The sequence below is a fragment of the Homalodisca vitripennis genome, unplaced genomic scaffold, assembly GCF_021130785.1.
Source record: "Homalodisca vitripennis isolate AUS2020 unplaced genomic scaffold, UT_GWSS_2.1 ScUCBcl_9575;HRSCAF=18107, whole genome shotgun sequence".
In the NCBI taxonomy this organism is placed as follows: domain Eukaryota; kingdom Metazoa; phylum Arthropoda; class Insecta; order Hemiptera; family Cicadellidae; genus Homalodisca; species Homalodisca vitripennis.
Genome location: NW_025785688.1, coordinates 1 through 19,440, shown reverse-complemented (window position 1 = coordinate 19,440; position 19,440 = coordinate 1). Strand labels below are relative to the sequence as shown.

Genomic DNA, 19,440 nt, shown 5'->3' with positions numbered 1-19,440 from the left:
AAGATAACTACCAACGAAATCACTCCCCATAAGTGTTTGGCTCCATTTACACAAGAGTGCTTCAGCTTAAGGTGACACCAGATGGGAGAGTATACCTAAACAGCATAATCTGTTAAAGTTATCAGGTTTTTTGAAGGGTTTCTCTGTTCCAACATACAACCGGAGAATGTGTCTAGCCAACATCAGCCATTGTGAATGTTTCTAACTTTCCTGGTTTCTTAATAGCTATATCAGGGAGGCAAGATTCCACTTGAAATTGATTTACACATTTCAATTAAAAACTCTTGATCGGTATTTTATATCTTGTTTCACTTCTAAGTCAGGAAGGTTGTTCTCTATGAATGAGTACGTAACAACTGGAAGCTCTTGGCATTTTTCAATTAGTTTGCCTAATACTCCTCCGAACTCATTAGGTCCTTTTGTTTTTCCATCTAATGGACAAAATAATTGACGCAATGGCAACTAGTTGCAATGAAAACAAACATATTAGCCACTACAAAGACTTATAAATATTCTTTTTCTAATAGAGTGATAACACCATTATTAGCTCCAGTGTTTATAGCAGTGCCATCACATCCAATTTCAGTTCATCCAATTGTACCATATTTTTTGTTAGGGCCTGAGAAGAGGTGGAAGGCTTTTCATCGTCAGTTGATTCTGCTAAAAACTCATCTTCTATATCATAATCTTCAAGTTGAAGTACATCAATTCCAATGATATTATCTGATTCTACTACATCTTAGTCACCTATATATGTAGTATAATATATTTTTTCATTCAATCTTTGAATCACACCTGCGGTACGGACTCAGAGTTTGGGGCAACTCATTGGCAACAAACTTACAGCGTATCCTGATGCACCATATAAAAGCTATTAGAGTGCTTGCAGAGCTCAACAACAGAGACAGCTGTTGACAGAAATTTAAAGAACTGAAGGTTTTAGCAGTGGTTTGCCTGTACATCTTAGAGGTGGCCACTTATGCTAGCACTCTACAGCTACAGAGAGGTACCGATAGACACAAATACAACACTCAACAGGCCTCGAACTTTACTCTAACCGACACATCATTTGACCATCTTTGAAGAGAAGCCTTCCTACCTGGGGCCCAAGTTCCTCAACCTGCTGACCTAGGCAGCCAAAGGAGAAGGTGCACACACAACATGAGTAGAGACGACTCACCACCATGGTTTACTGGATAGACCATTCTAAACCATAGAAGAGTTTCCTGAACTGGAGAACATCCCATATTGACCTCTAACAAGAAATTATATTGACTCTACCATTTTATTGTATTATGTTTAATTTTGCTAACTACTTGATGCAAAATCTGTACTCTAAGTTCATGAATAAAGTCTTCTAATTTCTGATTTGAAATCTAAATTCTCTAACAACATTTTTTAATTCAATTACGAACAGCAAAATTCGGTCACCTTAACTAAAAATTATCCAATATTACTTTATACATATCTTCTACGATTTTTTGTATACCACGAACAAAATAATACAAATTATGTTCAAATATATATGTATATATCGTATGGGGGACAAAGGCAGCTATCCATAGCAACTACTGTCCTATGGATAGCTGATTTACAAATCCAGTCAAACAATGTCAAAGTTTTCTACCATTACTGAAAGTGAACTAAGGCAGGTTCTTTTAAAATTCCAAAAAAAAATGCAATCACCTTATACCAGCCAACTAAGATGTTTTCTAAGCCTTCTTAGACAATAGACAATAGACAATATTTTTTATTTGCAATTTCTTTAAGAAATACAATGGCGTCAACCATGTGATAATCTTGCTTTACAATTTTTATGTATCTATTTGTTTATTAATTTTTGTGTAATGTTTTGTCATCTTATAAAAGGTCAAAAAAACCTCCCTTGGTCGAGTATAAGGGTCGCTCCACTAGCCAGTTCTGAAGTTCATTTTTTAACTGGTTTCCTCTCTTGTTCCCTTAAGGTTTTGTGGCAATGAGTTGATGATTTTGCGGCCAATGTATGAAGGTTTTTTGCTAAATGTTGTTGTGTGTGGTGAATAGGAAGACTGTAGTCGGCTGCTCTCCTAGTGTTGTATGAATGCAATGTCTTCATTTCTTGGAAGGTCCAGCTGATTGGTGTAGATGACAACTGCAAGTATGTAGAGTGAATGTGACGGTTAAGATCTTAAGTGACTTGAACGCTTCTCTGCAGCTATCTGTAGGGCCCTAGGCCTGCAAGTGTTCTAATAGCTTTTGTTTGGAGGATCAGGATTTTGTTAAGGTTGGCCTCGGATGTTTGAGCCCCAAGAAATTAATCCATATCTAATGTGAGATTCTACCATCGCGTAGTAGGCTGTTTTTGGCTAATTCCGGGCCTCCCATCCCACATCATTCTTTTGACTACAAATATCCCAGATGAGAGTTTCTTGGTCAGTGCATTAATATGATCTCCCCAGGAAAGGTCAGCATCAATAACCACGAGGAATCTGTCAAACCTCGTTATAAAAAACAGTTTTCCATTTTGACATTTAAAAACATTAACCACGAGGAATCTGTCAAACCTCGTTATAAAAAACAGTTTTCCATTTTGACATTTAAAAACATTAACCACGAGGAGTCTGTCAAACCTCGTTATAAAAAACAGTTTTCCATTTTGAACATTAATCTAATTTTTCTTTTAATCCTACAGTTTTGTGAAAGTTAATAGCATAATTATTATTATTACTTGGACAGACCATGTTTAGTAGTTTATTGATAGGGTTTAACTTGGTATCATGGTGATGAATTGAGTAGTTGCTAATGATTTCAAGTTTAAAAATTAACAACAGGAAGCAGACAAGCCTGGCCTAAAAAACTGTATTTCAATCTATATAAATTAAGGCTAAAAAGGCTTTAATAAACTGTATTTAAACTCTACAAATTGAAATAGGAATCAAACAATTACTGGCATAAAAACTGTATTTGAACTGGAATCAAGCAGTGCCTTGAAGTTGTGGACGCAACAACAGCACATGTGCTCACTGCTAGTAGCACACCAATTACTGAAGGACCTTAATACCTTTATTTATTGGAATTTAATCAATCTGCCCCACCTCTAATCAAGATGGCAACACACAATAATTCTCTATATCAAGTTGGCACTTTAGTCTTTGCCAAAATTAAAGGTTACCCCTACTGGCCAGCACAAATAAAAGAAATTACAGAAAACAACAAAACTATGAAATACACAGTTACATTTTTTGGGGAAGACAACACCGCCATTATCAGACAAAATGACATATGCCTATACACAGAATACAAGCACATACATGGGAAACAAAAAACCAACAATTTTAAAAACAAAAAAATTTAATGAAGCCCTAGTAATGGCGGAGTCTGTCTCACAGGACCTCCCTCAAACTAAACCCCATATAAACAGCAACTCTGAACTTTAACCCCTTAAGCAACTCACTCCAAGAACTCGAAAAAAGTCTGACAGAATGTGACACACAGAGTAGCGAGGAAAGCTTGATAGTAGCCGCCAAAATCGGATCCGCTTTACTCCAGGAAAACAACTACTTAAAAAATGAAAATCGTAGACTCCAAGACAAACTGAATAGTCTAGAAGCCAAAGTAGAGGAGTTAGAAAACTGCGAAGGAAAGTATGTCGCACATATGGAAAGGCTCCAAGAAAAGATATCCGAGCTCGGAAGCACAGTTGACCAAGGAAAAAACTGTATGTGGTTGAAGCACAAACTATTTTTGAGGACCATGACGGGAAACAGATCGAACTTATTAAAGACTATGAAAATAAGATTGAAGAATTAGAGAGTAAAATTATGACACTGCAGCAACAGACACCTGAAAAAACTGACAGGAGGCTCAGGACTACAGGAACTCAAACATTGGCCCCTGACTATCAAACAAATAATACCTTCCCCTCAGTTCTCTTGGAAATCGGACTCTTAAAAAACAGCCATAATGCCATGGAAGAAAAGTTTAAAAGTCTGGAAGCAATAATGAACACCTCCACCCAAACCTCCATAGAAGTCACCCCTCCACCTGCACCACAATCCTTGTCAGTGAACTCAGAGATGCTAATCCTTAAGAGGAGGCAAGACCAACTGGAGCAACAAATGTCAGCACTTCTAGACAACACTCACCTTCATCTAAATGAGTCTGGAAGAGTCCTACCTACTAACTTTATAGCATCTAAATCTACTCAACAATGCAAACATAAAGATGATCCTCTAGATTCTACCCTGAATAAGTCTACCTCAGGGAACAAAAGGAAAATCAGGAGTTAGACGGGACGCAAAGGGAAAGAACCTCTTTAGTGTGTCTCTCCAAGCTCAAAAATATAAAAACCACAACATGTGTAATTTAGAAGGATTTGAGATGTGTAACAATAATGCTAAAGCATCCACAGGACTGAACATTGGTAACACCTTACAGGTGACGTCCGTTTTAGACACACACGGAGTCGCCTAAAGCCTCAGTAATAAAGCCTCCGATGAATGCAAGATCACGAACTAAAGATGAGAGTATAGAAGAGTTCTACACCACAAACATTGATTACTACATTTCGATCATGACAAACAATCAATTGCCGAATGCTGATTGCATTGAGTCTAATTCATTCACGTTCAATTCCCGGCCTCCTATAAGCCAACAATCTCCATCTGAATCAGGCCAGCGGAGCCCACCACGAGCAGAAGATGAAACAGGACAAATATTTTTTAGACAAGACCGGCCTCAGCAATTTCAAAATGAAACACAGCTTCTACCATACCCCAATTGAACAAGGAACACTTAAAAATTCTACACCAAAACGTTGACAGGCTCAGCAAACAAAATTGACATAATAACTCATCTTCTTCAACGACTTGAGCCTGATATTCTAATCCTCACTGAGCATGGTCTGAGCAATGACCAGCTGCACAATACTAACCTGACTGATTATACTTCGATTGCTGATTTCTGTCGGCAGTTTCATAAAAAAGGAGGTGTGGGTATTTTCTGCAAAAACTCACTAATAACTCTAATTGATCCAATCTCTATTGAAGTGAAGAGTGTAGAGATGGTTTGTGAAATGGCCCTTATAAGAATAAAACTTCAGGATCGGTGTCTGTACATTGCAGGTATTTATAGAAACCAAGGCAACCTAGAGGAATCCCTTGAGATTATATCTCAATGCATACAAGTGGTACCGATATGGAGGTGTCCGATAATTGTTATGGGGGACATCAACATAGACTGCCTAAACGTTAACAGAGACAACATGCTGTTGGAGGATATAATGAGAAGCTGTGGTATGTTCAGAATTTCTCTTCCATCCACTCGCATAACACCTTTTTCACAATCATCAATAGATTGTGTGTGTACTAATGTAGAAGATGAAACAATAACAGTGGAAGTTTTGGAATGAGGGGATCTCTGACCATACGGCACAGCTCTGTACGCTACACCACCAGCAAGTAAAACCAACAGCCCAGATGACTGAAAAACGACAATTTTCTGAAAGGAACATGAGGGACATTAAAATAAAACTACAACAAGAATCATGGGAAGATCTGATTACTGCTACAGATAGCAGACACAGCCTACAATTTGTTTAGTAACACCTTGGGAATGATAATAAATTCTGCTTGCCCCACTAAAAAAATCTAGAGTAAAAGGAAAAAGGAGAAATAAAAATAACAGATGCTGAGGCTGAAAGACTACGTAAAGTTTTTTTACAAGCACAGATTGTATACAACACTACTGGTCAATTGACTTCATAAGCAAGACACTGCCTCTAAAAAGAAAGCCTATGATTTAAGACTTAAAGAGTTTAAGGCGTAAAGAAGTAACAGACAAAATTCTTCATGCAGAAAATAAGTCAAAGGCCTTATGGGCAGTAGTAAATAATGAAAGGAAAACAAAAATATCACATAGTCCGAAGGAATTAATGGATCCGGTTATTAGGGAAAATTACTGACTCTACCCAGATCGCTGATTACCTAAATTCTAGGTTTGTTACAGCAGCAGACAAGGCTCTAGAGGCTAATCCAAAACCACCCCTACTTGTACCTGCTCAGAATAATGGTCCACCCTTAACACTCTTTTCCTACCACTTCAGACGAAGTAATAAAGATCATATCTTCTTTAAAAACAAAATGTTCTTATGGAATTGACTTGGTATCTTCGAAGCTGCTGAAATTTTGTGTAATGGAACTGACGGACCCAATAACTCTATTGATAAACCGATCATTCGCAGAAGGGAGGTTTCCAACAAGGCTTAAATTGGCGAAGGTTATTCCCCTTTTCAAGCAGGGTAGCACCTCTGATGCTAGTAATTATCGACCAATATCGCTGATATCAACAATATCTAAAGTTTTTGAAAAGGTGGCCCTGACTCGTCTTGTTACTCACCTCCTGGAAAATAATTTACTAACTAGTCAGCAACATGGTTTTATCAAAGGACGTTCTACATCAACCGCTATAGTTAGTCTAATAGAACACATTATTGATCAACTTGAAAATGGCAATTACCTGTGCATCTGTTTTATTAGACTTTAGTAAAGCATTTGACAGCCTTGATCATAAACAACTCCTAACAAAACTGAAAGCTCTTGGAATTTCTGGAATTTCAGCGAAGTTGGTTTGACAGCTATTTGACTGATAGACAACAACTTGGTTCAGCTGGTTCATTCGGACAATGGTATGACTCGTTCGGTGAGATCTAGCCTGCTAACAAACTCTGAGAGGCGTACCTCAAGGCTCTGTATTGGGGCCTGTTTTATTTGTACTTTTTACAAATGACCTGCCTAAGTATCTGCAAGAATTTGCTACCACTATTATGTACGCGGATGATACTGTGCTTTTATTAAGTAACAAGGAAACAGAGCCACTTGAAGTGTCAACGTACATAGCACTGAATGTAGCCACTCAGTACTGCCATCAGAACAGCCTGGTACTAAATGAAACAAAATCGCAACATTTAATAATGGGAAGACGAAAGCTTTGAAGCGGGAACTCTACCTAACATAGATAGAGTAGAAGCTGCCAAGTATCTAGGTGTTATAATTGACACAAGTCTTAATTGGACCTCTCATGTTGACAGTCTCTGCAGGAAGCTAAGTTCTGGACTTTATGTAATCCGAAGAATAAAGACAATTAGTGATGTGCAGACGGCAAAAACTGCTTTATTATGCACTTTTTGAAACAACATCTTCGGTATGGTATTTTAGTTTGGGGTATATCTAGTTCGTCAAATATACAAAGAACCCTAATCTTACAAAAGAAGTGCATACGAACACTAGCTGGGTTGCAGTCTAGAGACAGTTGTAGAGCTGCTTTTGTTGATCACTCAATTCTAACTGTAGTATCACTCTATATACTCAGTGTAATAACTTATGCCCATGAGAATAACTTCACCCGTGGCCGTGACGTACACCAACACAACACTCGCTATGCTGCAGACTTCCGCTCTTCCCCAACACCATTCTGCTCAATTTGAAGAAAAGCCATCCTATATGGGAGTGAAGTTGTTCAACTGCCTGCCTGCTGACATCAAGTCCCAAGAAAACATAAAGAAAACATTAAAGACCTGGCTGTTGAAACACCCATTCTATTCCATAAATGAATTTTTATCTTGGAGAACTTTTGACATAAACATGTAATAATATTGCACACAACTAATATTTGTTCTTATAATGTGATGTTATATTTTTGACGCTAATGCCATTCTCTATGATTGTTGCAAATAAAGTTACATTGTCTATTGTCTATTGTCTATTGTCTATTGTAAGCCCCAGTAGTTTTGTCTTTTGTTCTGTTGAAAATATTGGGAATATCTGGTATTTGTTCATGTCTTCTGCTAAAATTGATATGTGTGGTTTTGGATGGATTGATTGATTCTTCAGCCAACACTAATCAAAGTTTTAGTTTAAGATCTGTTTTACTTAAAGATGTCTTTCCATATTAAAGCTTAAATATTTGTAAATTTAATAGTGTTAATAATGTTTTCGTCATGTTGTGAACCGGAAAATTGTTAATGTAGTCTTAACATTTGTTATCAAATACTAAAGTATAAGATCTAAAATACAGTGTTTACCATCTAACCTTTACTATACATTTAACCCTTTATAGGTCAGTGGTTTAAATAACTAACCACCAGTAAAGTGTTCTGGGTGGGCAGCACTAAAATCAGTGATTTTTCCTTAACGGTCAGTGGTTAATAAACTAACCACATTAACATAAAGTTCAATATGTTTTTAGTATAAATTCATAATTTGGCCATAGATTTCATCTTTTTTTATACAGGTATTTTTCCTTTATAAATCCTCGTAAAAAGATTTAACATAAAAACAATACATTTGGTAATAAATTCATAAATTTAGGTAGAAGTTTATTTTTATTTTGCAGTTCTATAATTGGCTGTGAAGGGACTTGATAAAAATAAGGATCATAGTTACTACACATTTTTTCAGCTTTTAGATTTAATTTTTTTTAAGAAAGTATTTTTAAGAAATAAACTATACAAATTTATATTGTTTGTTTCACTACTACATTCAGAAGAAAATTGCTGTATATAATATTCGATTAGGATCCAAGCATTATCTGCAGGTTGTTAAAAACATAAAAATTCAAATAAATATACAAAAACTTAGCACATAACTTTTTTTGTCACAGAGTAATCTTCATTCTACATTTATACACACAAAAATGATATACAACATTATTTATTTTGCAGTGTATTTTTTTCTTCTTTCACAGATTTTTACAGTTACGTAAAATGGGCCCAAAAGGAATTTTCCATTTAAGTGAATTTTTAAATGCCAATTCTAGGATTTTGTGATCACTTAAAAGATAGTAGTAATTGCACAACACTTATAAAGTTTGTTAGTAAATAAGTGGAGTGGATTAAAAAGTAGTTATTGCTACCCACTTCAGTATTTTATAGTTAGAGCTTCACTTAATGTGATTAAAAAGAAGCTAGAACTACCCCCTGTAGTTGTATCTTAACTTTTCTAGAATAGAAGTTGTAACTTCACTTTTGGTGTGATTAAAGTATAGTTACATCTACCTACCTATAGATATATCTCCATTATTTTGGAGTCTGTAGATAGGCACACTTCACTTTTATGTCTTGCGTGACTTTTAATGGCGATGTTTATGCAAGTACGGGAAAGAAGAGTGTACGGTGAAAGAAGAGTATTGACTAAGTGCAAGGAGCTGATGCGGTTTGAAAGTGAGAATATAGACATTTTTAGCAGAACAATTTCTACCGCCTAGTGACGAAACTCGGGGGAAAGCACTCACTCCAAGACAACGATTGGAGATTTTTCTTCGTTATACAGCTGATCCGGGGTTTCAAAGTGGTGTAGCAGAAGATATTGGAGTGGACCGTTCGACAGTTTGTAAGAACATTAATTATGTGATGAACTGTATTTTGGAAAACGCAGACAACTGGATACATTTTCCTTCTACAGTACAAGAAATAAATAATGCAAAGTTGATGTGGCAAAGAAATTTTGATTTACCAACTGTTGTAGGTGCATTAGATTGCACGCATATCGAAATAAAAAAACCATCAATGTTCGGTGATGAGTATATAAACCGGAAGGGTTACCCCAGCATCAACGTGCAAGCAACATGTGACAGTCAAGAAAGGTTCACTAGCGTTGCTGCAGAGTGGCCAGGATCAGTGCACGATTCTAGAATATGGAGAAGGAGTCCTGTTCGGGATATTATTTCTCGTTATGACGGTGCTGCGTGTTTACTTGGTGACTCTGGCTATGGTATTTCTCCTTGGTTAATCACCCCGTTCAAACCTCCTCAAACCGATATTCAGCGTCGATTTAATCGTGTTCATGCAAAGGAAAGGGTGGTGATAGAAAGGGTGTTCGGACAGTTAAAGAAGAGATTCCCGATACTTGGCAACTGTGTTAGATTGTCTCTAGACAGAGTACCAAAAGTAATTGTCACCTGTACTGTGCTGCACAATGTAGCTAAACACCTCAGAGATCCTTTAAATTTTGAAGACGACGCGAATGAAGATGGGTGTAACGAGGATGAAGGAGGCGAAGAAGTGTTCGAAAAACCAAGCAACAAAACAACGTGGCGAACAGAAGCGGAATGAAATGCTGGGTTTTATTTAAATGTAAGTAAATTGTACCAAAAAATAAAAATTGTTAAAAAGTAAAGAGACTTTTTTGAAAACCTAGATTAAAATACAACCATACAAATACAAATAAAACCATAGGCCTAGTACAAATGTGCAGGGCCTTTGACATAACCCACAGCTCAATGAACACTGTTGGCAGGCATGCACATAACGTACGTGGTGCATTCATGCCATGTAAGCTATAAAATTTTTTTTTTTTTTTTTTTTTTTTTTTTTTTTTTGTAGGATAAGGATAGTTTATTATTGGGTAACTGGAGTTGGGTTTAACTAACCGCTAAGTTACATATTAAACATCAGATTAAATGAATAGTCATCAATTTGAGTTTCTTTCTCAACTGTTCCTCCTTTCAACTTTTGTAACTCAATTTTTTCTTTTTCAATTTGAATTTTCTGTAATTCTAAACTGTTGCAAGAGAACAAGTCTCTGTAGTTGCGGCGTATTCAAATCTTTTGTTTCACCTGTTTCGTATGCCAATAGTTTTTTGTTTGCGGGCCTTGTATACGAGTTGTCAGCTTGAGTTCTCAACTTTTTTCTCAGGTTCAGATTCATGAGGTTGGGTAGTTATTGCGATTGCGGCTGCAGCTAAGTTTTTCCACTCGTCACTGCTGTCATTTCTTGTCGCTTCTACTGAAGTTGACTGACATGCTCCAGCTGCAAAACTGCCTGGTACTTTTTGTAAAAACTGGGTTTTTTCAGCCTCACCCAATAATGCCAAAAGCATTTTTTCCCACTCACGTAGTTTAATTTTTTTATTTCCTGTAGCTTTCACATCAGATTTCTTTTTTATTTTTGTTTTCATATTTTGGAGCATTTTGTTCATTTGAGTAGCATTTTACTTCATTTCCTGTAGTTTGGGAATACGTAGAACACAAGGTTTCCCACGCTTTCTTCTTTTCTAATAAGACTTTGGGAACCCTTGACTTTTCCAACAACACAGTATTTTCTGATAATATTTTTACAAATAGCTCCCTATCCGCAACCAATTTCTTATCAACGTCTCCTTCATCTTCAGATGATGTCATGATACCTATAAACAGGATAAGCAAGAGAACACGAGTGGTAACAGGAACACGACTCAGAACGGCACGTGAGTTGTCTGTATGGCCTGCGCCGCACTTCACCGCTGCAGACTGGAAGAGTGCGGAGTGGGGGAAACAAGTCCTGAACATGAAAAGTAGCTGCATCTACACTAGAGTTGTATCTACCCGTAGTTGTATCTCCAATTTTTATAGAATAGGGTAGTTGCAACTACGGAGTGTTAGCGCGTGTTTTTATCACTCCAGTTTTGAGATAAAGCTATCACACTACACTGTAGTGTCTACTATGAAGTTGCTACGTTTTAATCACTTCACTCTATACATACAAAAAGGGGTTCTTATCATTATTTTTTGTCACAAATATGTAGACTATTAAGAATTGTGTTCTATTTGAAGGATTTAAGTTATACTTGACAATCTGTAAAAAAAATTTTATAACTCTGTGAAAAACTTGCCTGAAGAAGCCACACTTCAACACTGCCTTTAGGATACATGTCTGGGATCAGATCCACACTTTCTCCTTCCCCTGAGATCATCTTGGTGATTCGAAGATCCTCCTCAAATTTCAGCTAAACACATTTCCGAAATCAGTCAGAAATAAAAAAACGTAATATGTTAGTGAACATTGATTGATCTATATCTTAAACAGTTTGATTTTCAGTAAATTTAAACAGTTTTTTTTACTTTTGTACAGGTTAATAGATTGGCCAATAGAGCATTTGTACGTTCATACATAAGCAAAATGGTCTAGTTTGGTATCTAAAGTATTAGGCTGAATTCTTTTGTTGTGATGATCTTGAAAAGTAGATTTTGAAAAGACAGCTATGATGTAGCAATTCTATGAAAACTTCAACACTATTTTATGTTATAATAGAGTTTAATTCTTCTCAATTTTTCAAAAGTAGTAACAAGGGTAGATTATTTTAATATCATTGTGTGAAACCTATTTTCCAATAGCGGTTAAAAAAACAAAGTGGTGATCCCACCACAAATCCTTATTATATTCCCCCAAAGGTCCGGATCAGTGATTATTTTGGAACAATCCTCCAGCCAGCTTTTGATTAATAACCCTTAACTAATAATTGCCCATAATTAGATGACCCATTAATTAAAACATAAAACTACCGTCAATACCCAACGCATGCTGCCCATATTCTCCGTTCCCACAACCCTGTAAATCCCTGTCCAACCCTCTAAGCACGCCATAATTTATTTGGGGCCAAATTTTGAACAAAATTATGTGCCTGGATTATTATATTTAAATTATTACTAAACTCACTGTGTCGGTCAGCGTGCATGTCTATTCACTCCCTCATCACAAATTCGTTCTAGCCCAAACCTGTCCACCGACCAAACGGCCTGATTGTGGCCCGTCTCAATTCTCGACCAAAGGTCGGCCGACTACATCCTACACACTGACCAACCCGATCACATTGGCGGTCACATGCCACAAAGTACTTGCTTTGGAATATCCTGATAAAGTGCTAAACGATCCTAGACTGAATAAACGTTATCAATAGGCTTAAGTAGACAGAATTCCTGTTAAGCTCTTGACATTCCTTTCTAGGGATCCTGTAGTCCTGTCATTTTGCATAACTTCTGATTGAGTAATTAACTTCTTACTAAAGTCAAAATTCAAACAGACAGGCTCTGGCCAGCCAACTGCATATAACTAACAAATTAGCAGTTTTTTCAAACACCTGATCAATTAAAACCAGTTGGAGAAGGCATTTAGAGTTAACTGAACTCTATGAAAACGGTGTGAAAGTGAAATTTAGTCTACTAAGAACCTCAAGGTGGAAATCTAGTATTGGGGTTGGGGTGGTTCTTTCCATTTCTGTTTATCTTTTAAGACCTCTTACTCACATTACTGTCATGGATCTGGTGGTGTGGTTCAGATAAAGGACTCTTAAGATGTCTAGTTGACATCTCATGTATGGTGACAGTTACTCACTCGTGCAATGTTTTCAAAACACTTGCGCAGATGGGGTTGAACGGCTAGTGGGTTGCGACCTTGTGACAGTATCTCCAGCAGTTCATCATCACTGAGGAAGTAGAGGCGTGGGAACACGGAACGTTTCATCTCTAAATACTCAGACAGCCCCTTGTAAACCATGTACAGCAGTTTGTTGTTGTCCTTCAGCAAGTCAAGCAACCGCTTGTCTGGACATATTGCGATTAACTGGAAAATAACACAAAGTAAATTAGAGCAGAATAAGAGATATGAAAAAGTGACTAATTATGTTTGAATTTAGATGAAGGAGAATTTGGGCAGTTGCCATTTTGTCCATTCTTCAAAGTGACAGGGAGCCTTGAATTTTCGTCATCAATGGAGAATGCACAACATTGAAAGCTTCTTCCTTCTCTTACTTTTGCAGCGAAATTCATTGCTTAAGATTTTCAGAAACAAAACTAACACAAATAAAATTATTGCTTTAAATTTGAGCATGTTTTATTGATTGTTGGTAGACGTTTTTGATTCACATTAATGACCAGAAAGGTTAGTTACTTGAAAGCAGTATTAATAAGAGACAACAGAGATTAGCACACCGGATTAATAATCAAATGGTGACCAGTTCAAGTTCTGCTCCTGGGCTAGTGCTTTTCCACTTCGTAAAAAATAATGGTGATTTTTGACGTTGGAATAAAATGGATAAATAAAAAAGTAGCAATTATCCAACATGGTTATCTCAGATTGTGCAGTATTTGTTTTTTAACATTTTGAAAATCATTTTAAACAAGACTTTGACTTCTTTATTCTCAAGAGCTTTAGTTCTTTAAAGCCTTAAAGAGTACCTGTCATTACTTAAGTAAGGTGATTAAACTGTTGATCCTCTAACTAAGCAATCAATACTACTACTATAACTAACAGGGAGTTTTCTGGGTTTAAAATTACATGTCATCATTATAAATGAAATATTGTGAAACAGTTTCTCACAATAATACAACTCTATATTTTATTATTTGTTCAATATACCTTAGGATTTTCAAACGCCACTTTTCATTGTCCTCCTCCAAGCCCTCTCCATCGTGTTGAACTTCTTGCTCTCGAGAGGCAACTGACTTTTGATGTCTTCACTCTTGAAGATCGGTTCAAGGTACATCCAAGTTCTGATGTGTTTATACATAGATTAACAATTTTGAATTATTATAAAATAAAATTGTATATGTGGCTAGACATATTTTAAAAATCAGAACAAATTTGTTAAAATGTAGTTAAAAGAACAGATACACAGTATGATAATGATAAAATTATCTGTGTGAATATAGATTGTAGGGGAGACCATTGGATCTTGATCACAGTGTACATTGGATCAGTTGGGGGTTCCTGTAAACATCTTCTATTTATAATAAAACTGGAATAGTAGTTCATAATTTTTCCACAAGAGTGTACTGAAAATGTGATGCTGGGCTTGGTTGTTTGCATTATTAAAGAAAGTTATTTTAAAGTGTAAAAGTATATAAGTTACGTATTGATAAAAGCCTTCTAAACTGTGTATGACTTAAAAACTGATATTATAACGTAGACAACTTGAACCATCACCGCTTCTCCATCCAAGAGGATTTCGATCAGAGAAGCCTGCAGAATCTAAAATGTGAAATTAGCTATTGTAATCAGAAATCTCAGATCATTTCAGGCTTCTGATGACCAACAACTTGAATGCAAAGTAAATTTTGATATAAAAAAGGTGTTTACAGAAGTAGAAGAAAAGAACGCGTGAACATTACTACTATGTCAGAAATGAACTATGGAATAACAAAAGAAGGAGTCTGTGAATTAGCATATAAATTTGCTGTAGCCAATAAAAAACACTGTTGTTTGACGTGGCTCAAAACAAAATAACTGATGGATATATATAACTGATAAGAATGGAAGAGACTATTTTCAAAAATGTATTCGGAGGCATTGGCAATAAGAAAGCCATAAGAAACTAACCTTTCGCGAGCAACTAGTTTTAATGAAGCTAAAGGTTGGTCACTTCTTTGACGACTTAGAAAATATTAACAAAACGATTTGGTCCATTCCCACCAGACAGAATAGAAATATTTTTTAATTGCGTTGAACAATATATATTACATTGTATTGCAATAGTGAATAATACCAATTTTTTACAGTATTACCATTAAAAACTAAATCCATTCACTCAACTTTCCATACAGTTGCACACAGGCACACATTTATACACATACAAAGAAACAAAATATTCATAATTCGTGGGATCAACCCCCAGGATTGCAACACCGCCACGAATGTCAATCCCAAGTGTGCTCCATGACCTCGCCAACTGAGTGAAAAGCACAAGGACAACCATGTAGTGTTATTAATTGGGTTTTAAATTTGTTTGGATTTGTTTCTAAATTTTGTGTTTTAGGGAGAATTGTTAATGAATTTGATCCCAGCTTGAGAAGGGAGACCTTCAAATGCTGCTGTTTCTATGCTGTCGGGCTTGAAAGCACTCCTGAGCTCTTGTCTCGTATCTATGTATATATTTCTGTGGTATAGGACAATGACATTGATATTGATTTAATAGATTATTTACAAATCAGAAAGAAATAGTGCTAATTATGGTAGTTTTAAGTTTGAGACCAAGTTAAATAGTGAAGTTCCTACACAAAGCTTTAATGGATATATCATCTAATGCCGTTGGTAATGGATGGTTATTCAAGTAAGGTTTATTAAATTAATTTTTGAAGAGATAAAACTTGTATTGTGTAATATTTTTTAATTATTTATTGGAGAAAATGTATATATCCTAGTCAGTGGAAATATTCCTTAGTCCTACCACTTCTTAAAATAAAAAAATCCAGTAGAGTGTAAGCATTATAGACCAATAAACTTATTATGTGTTTTAGGTAAAGTGTTATAGATAAGTTAAGTGTATCAACAACTATATAAGTTTTTAAATGATAACAATATTTTATATAAATATCAGTCTGGATATAGAGCCTCATTTACAAGGGCGTATATAAGGGGGGGGCTCAGGGGGCTCGAGCCCCCCCCCGAAATTTGAAACACAAAAAAAATATTTTAACTTATATACGATAATTTATTTTTATTTTCAATAAGCTGTGCTTCTATACTTTCGACTACATTAGTATTATAGTTTTATAGTGGAATTTTAAGAATACATTATGAAACCTAACAATATTCAATATTTATTTTTTTCAGAGGTTGAAATTACTAATATTTTGTAAGCATGCAAATAAGCGTTGCAACTGTAAAGAGTGCGAGGTAGCCTGACGCTCCTGACTGTCCGCGTCGGCCGCTCGTGTAGTGCCAGCGCCAGGCATGCGTATATGACGATGACGTGTCGCCGCGGCCCCGCTGCCTAGCAACCCTCCTCCTCCTACAACCCCCCACAGCCCACTCCCACCACATCGCTGACCTCATTCGTTGCCGCACTAACCCACGCCATTAGTCCTGCCTAGGATTGTCCCTAAGTGCGTATCACCCACCCGTGGTGACATTTTATAGTTGCCTGTATGCATATGTGCTGTGATTGTAGTGACTGTTATCAAGTGATATGTTTTTGTTTGTCTGCGTTATTTAAACCACATGATCTGATTACTTATTATAGTTGACAAGTTTACGTGTGAAGTAACATAGGCTACAATAAAACATTTAAAAAGAAGAGAACAGAGTTCGATTCAAGCTTTTTTTCGTGAAGAAAAACCGTGTTTTTCTCTGAGATCGACGAGCAGGAACATCGTATTGAAATAACAAACCCCGAGTCCCATCCACTTGTGTCTACATCAACTGGCACCAGCGTTGTTGTAGATCAAAGGATGCATCACACAGGTGAAATTGAACATAACCTTAACGTAGAGTAATCACCACACTTTGATTAGTGTCCACAATTATCAATGATATTGGTCATATAGCTTGCTCCTCTATAAACTTGAGGCTGTCCTCAACGTTTTTTCCTTTTTTCTTTTTTTTTTTTTTATTTTTTTTTTTTTTTTTTTCCCCCTTTTTCACCTATTTCCACTTTTCAAAATGAAGAGAAAATTTCAATTATTGAGAACTGATTGGAAGCCCTCAAACGTAGTTTTAACGAATATTTCCATAAATGTTTGAAAATAAACAAAGAAGTTTTCAATAATAAGTGGTTGAGAAGACTTCAAATGGTTAACGCCTTATTTCCGGCAATGTCAAAGGAAGGGCCCTGTGTAAATAATTGTTGTGTTTTTTTTTTTTTTTTTTTTCTCCTCTACACAACACTAGGTGGGAAAGGAAACCATCCATCAGAGTTTAATTAAGGAGTATTAGTATCAATAACCACTTACTACAAAAGCTTAGAGAAAGCTAGGGAGTTTTTCCAATGCAACATGAAAATAAACAATAATCCATATAAAACTCAAACTAACTGCAAATGTTAATGGCTGAAGAGACGTAAAAAAATTAAAAAATATCCTTAGTAAGTTAACATGGAAAGAACAGAGAAAGTGTGATAAACAGTATCAACCATGCAGAGAGGCAGGCAGAGAAAAATGAATGATTCAGGAAAACAAAAATAAGATATATACCGATAATCCAGAACAATTAGATTTTGTGGAAGGCAACAAATTAGCACTTAGAGGGCTTCCGTGATGTGTGGAAGAGTGGATTCTTGACGAGCCTATACAAAATGAAAGGTAAAATATCGCTACTTTTATTAAGGTACACAGGGCTAATTAACCGGTACAATAATCTTAAAACCACAGCTAGAAACTGGTGATGGCAAACACAAACTATGTATACTAGTACTGTTATCCAAAATGAAATTAATAGGTATTTTTGGTTCCCAAATACAGTCAACAAATTGTATCTCAACGTGAGAATATCTGTATCTTTATTCAGTATTAGCAGATGAGACAACAGACATTAGCCAAATTGAACAATTTTTCCCCTCTGTGTCCGAGATGGTGACGAGGAATTGTTTAAAATTAGGGAAGATTTTCTGGCTTTTGTACCCCGTGTATGATGTAACAGGTCAAGGTTTAGCCAATAACAAGTTAATGGACAAGTCTAACCAGTCTTGGACTTGATTTAAACAAATTACGTGGTCAAGGATATGATGGGGCTTCTGTCATGAGTGGCCAGTTCATAGGGGTACAAGCAAACATAAGTGAAAAAGTACCCTCCGCAATATACACACATTGAGTTCCTCTCACTCTCTTAACTTATGTCTACGCCTGATGCATCACAAATCCCTATGATAAGGAATTGTATGGGTGTCATCAGTGAGGTGTGTATTTTCTTTCTTCACAAGTCAGCTAAGATAACTGCGATACTTAAGTCAAGTAGTTCTGTAATGCTGGCACTGAGCGGAAAAGAAAAAAACTTATCTCTCTGTGTGAAGACTCGTCTGGGTGCAACCGCCACGATTCATTTATAATGTTTAAAGAAGCTTTGGAGCTATAATATACCGCTCTAATCAACTATTGAAGAAGAATCGACTGCAGAAGCTTCTGTACAAGCAACACACACCTAATTGCCTCCGTGACCATTTTTCAGTTTGTTGCATGTCTTTTTATTTTGAACAACTTGCTTTCTTTGACTATCCGCCTTTCAGAGATGCTCCAAAAGAAAGATATAGATCTTGCTCAAGCCAACAAACAGATTTCCAATGTATTGGAACTAGTAAAGGAAAGGCGAAGCAAAGCAGAAGAGACATTCCAGGCTTTGTTCAGTGAGCTAAAAGTAAGCACTGACAAATTAGGTATCAAAGAGGAAACCCCCCGTACATGTCGCAAGCAAACTAATCGCTGCAATACTCCTTATACAAACGTGGAAGAATACTACCGGCGTGTAGTGTATATACCATACCTTGACGATTTCTGCTGTTCACTTCAGGAGCGTTTTAAAAACCACAGGGAAGTAATCGACTCACTACAGAATGTTCTTCCTGAGCACTGCATTAAAACGGAATTTTCATCCCTGGAACCTGCCCTGACGTTTTATGAAAAAGATCTATCTTTCAGAGATGAGGTACGAAGTGAATTTCTACTGTGGAAACAAAAGTGGAATCGTGAAGAAAAAGAAAGTTTGCCAAAAACTGCAATTTCTGCTCTTGAAAAATGTGATAAAGACTATTTCCCAAACATGTTTAATATTTTGAAATTGTTAGCGGTTTTACCCGTTTCAGTGGCTTCTGCAGAAAGGAGCTTTTCATCTCTCCGAAGACTTAAAACGTATCTGAGAAACACAACTTCGGAAAACAGGTTGAATGGTCTTGCACTTTTATCTATTCATAGAGACATTACCATAACTGATGAGGAAGTTTTAA

At 36.3% G+C, this 19,440-nt stretch overlaps 2 protein-coding genes across 2 annotated transcripts; one reads left to right on the top strand and one right to left on the bottom strand.

Moving 5' to 3' along the window:
* The first annotated feature begins 8,896 nt into the window (after window positions 1-8,896).
* On the top strand, window positions 8,897-10,087 carry LOC124374678 (putative nuclease HARBI1). Its single transcript, XM_046832852.1, has one exon. The coding sequence runs from the start codon at window positions 9,386-9,388 to the stop codon at window positions 10,085-10,087; it is 702 nt and encodes a 233-aa protein (XP_046688808.1). The 5' UTR covers window positions 8,897-9,385.
* A 1,525-nt stretch (window positions 10,088-11,612) lies between these two features.
* Window positions 11,613-14,281, bottom strand: LOC124374677 (dynein axonemal heavy chain 1-like; the record flags this gene model as incomplete). The annotated part of the gene is given in 3 exon segments (XM_046832851.1): window positions 11,613-11,739; window positions 13,125-13,352; window positions 14,148-14,281. A coding segment is annotated over 1 exon segment (124 nt), but the record flags the coding sequence as incomplete, so codon positions are not given.
* Between the last annotated feature and the right edge of the window lie 5,159 nt (window positions 14,282-19,440).

What these genes read in the sequence shown, in the direction of transcription:
- LOC124374678 (XM_046832852.1), top strand. Translation starts at nt 9,386, where the DNA reads ATGAACTGTATTTTGGAAAACGCAGACAACTGGATACATTTTCCTTCT.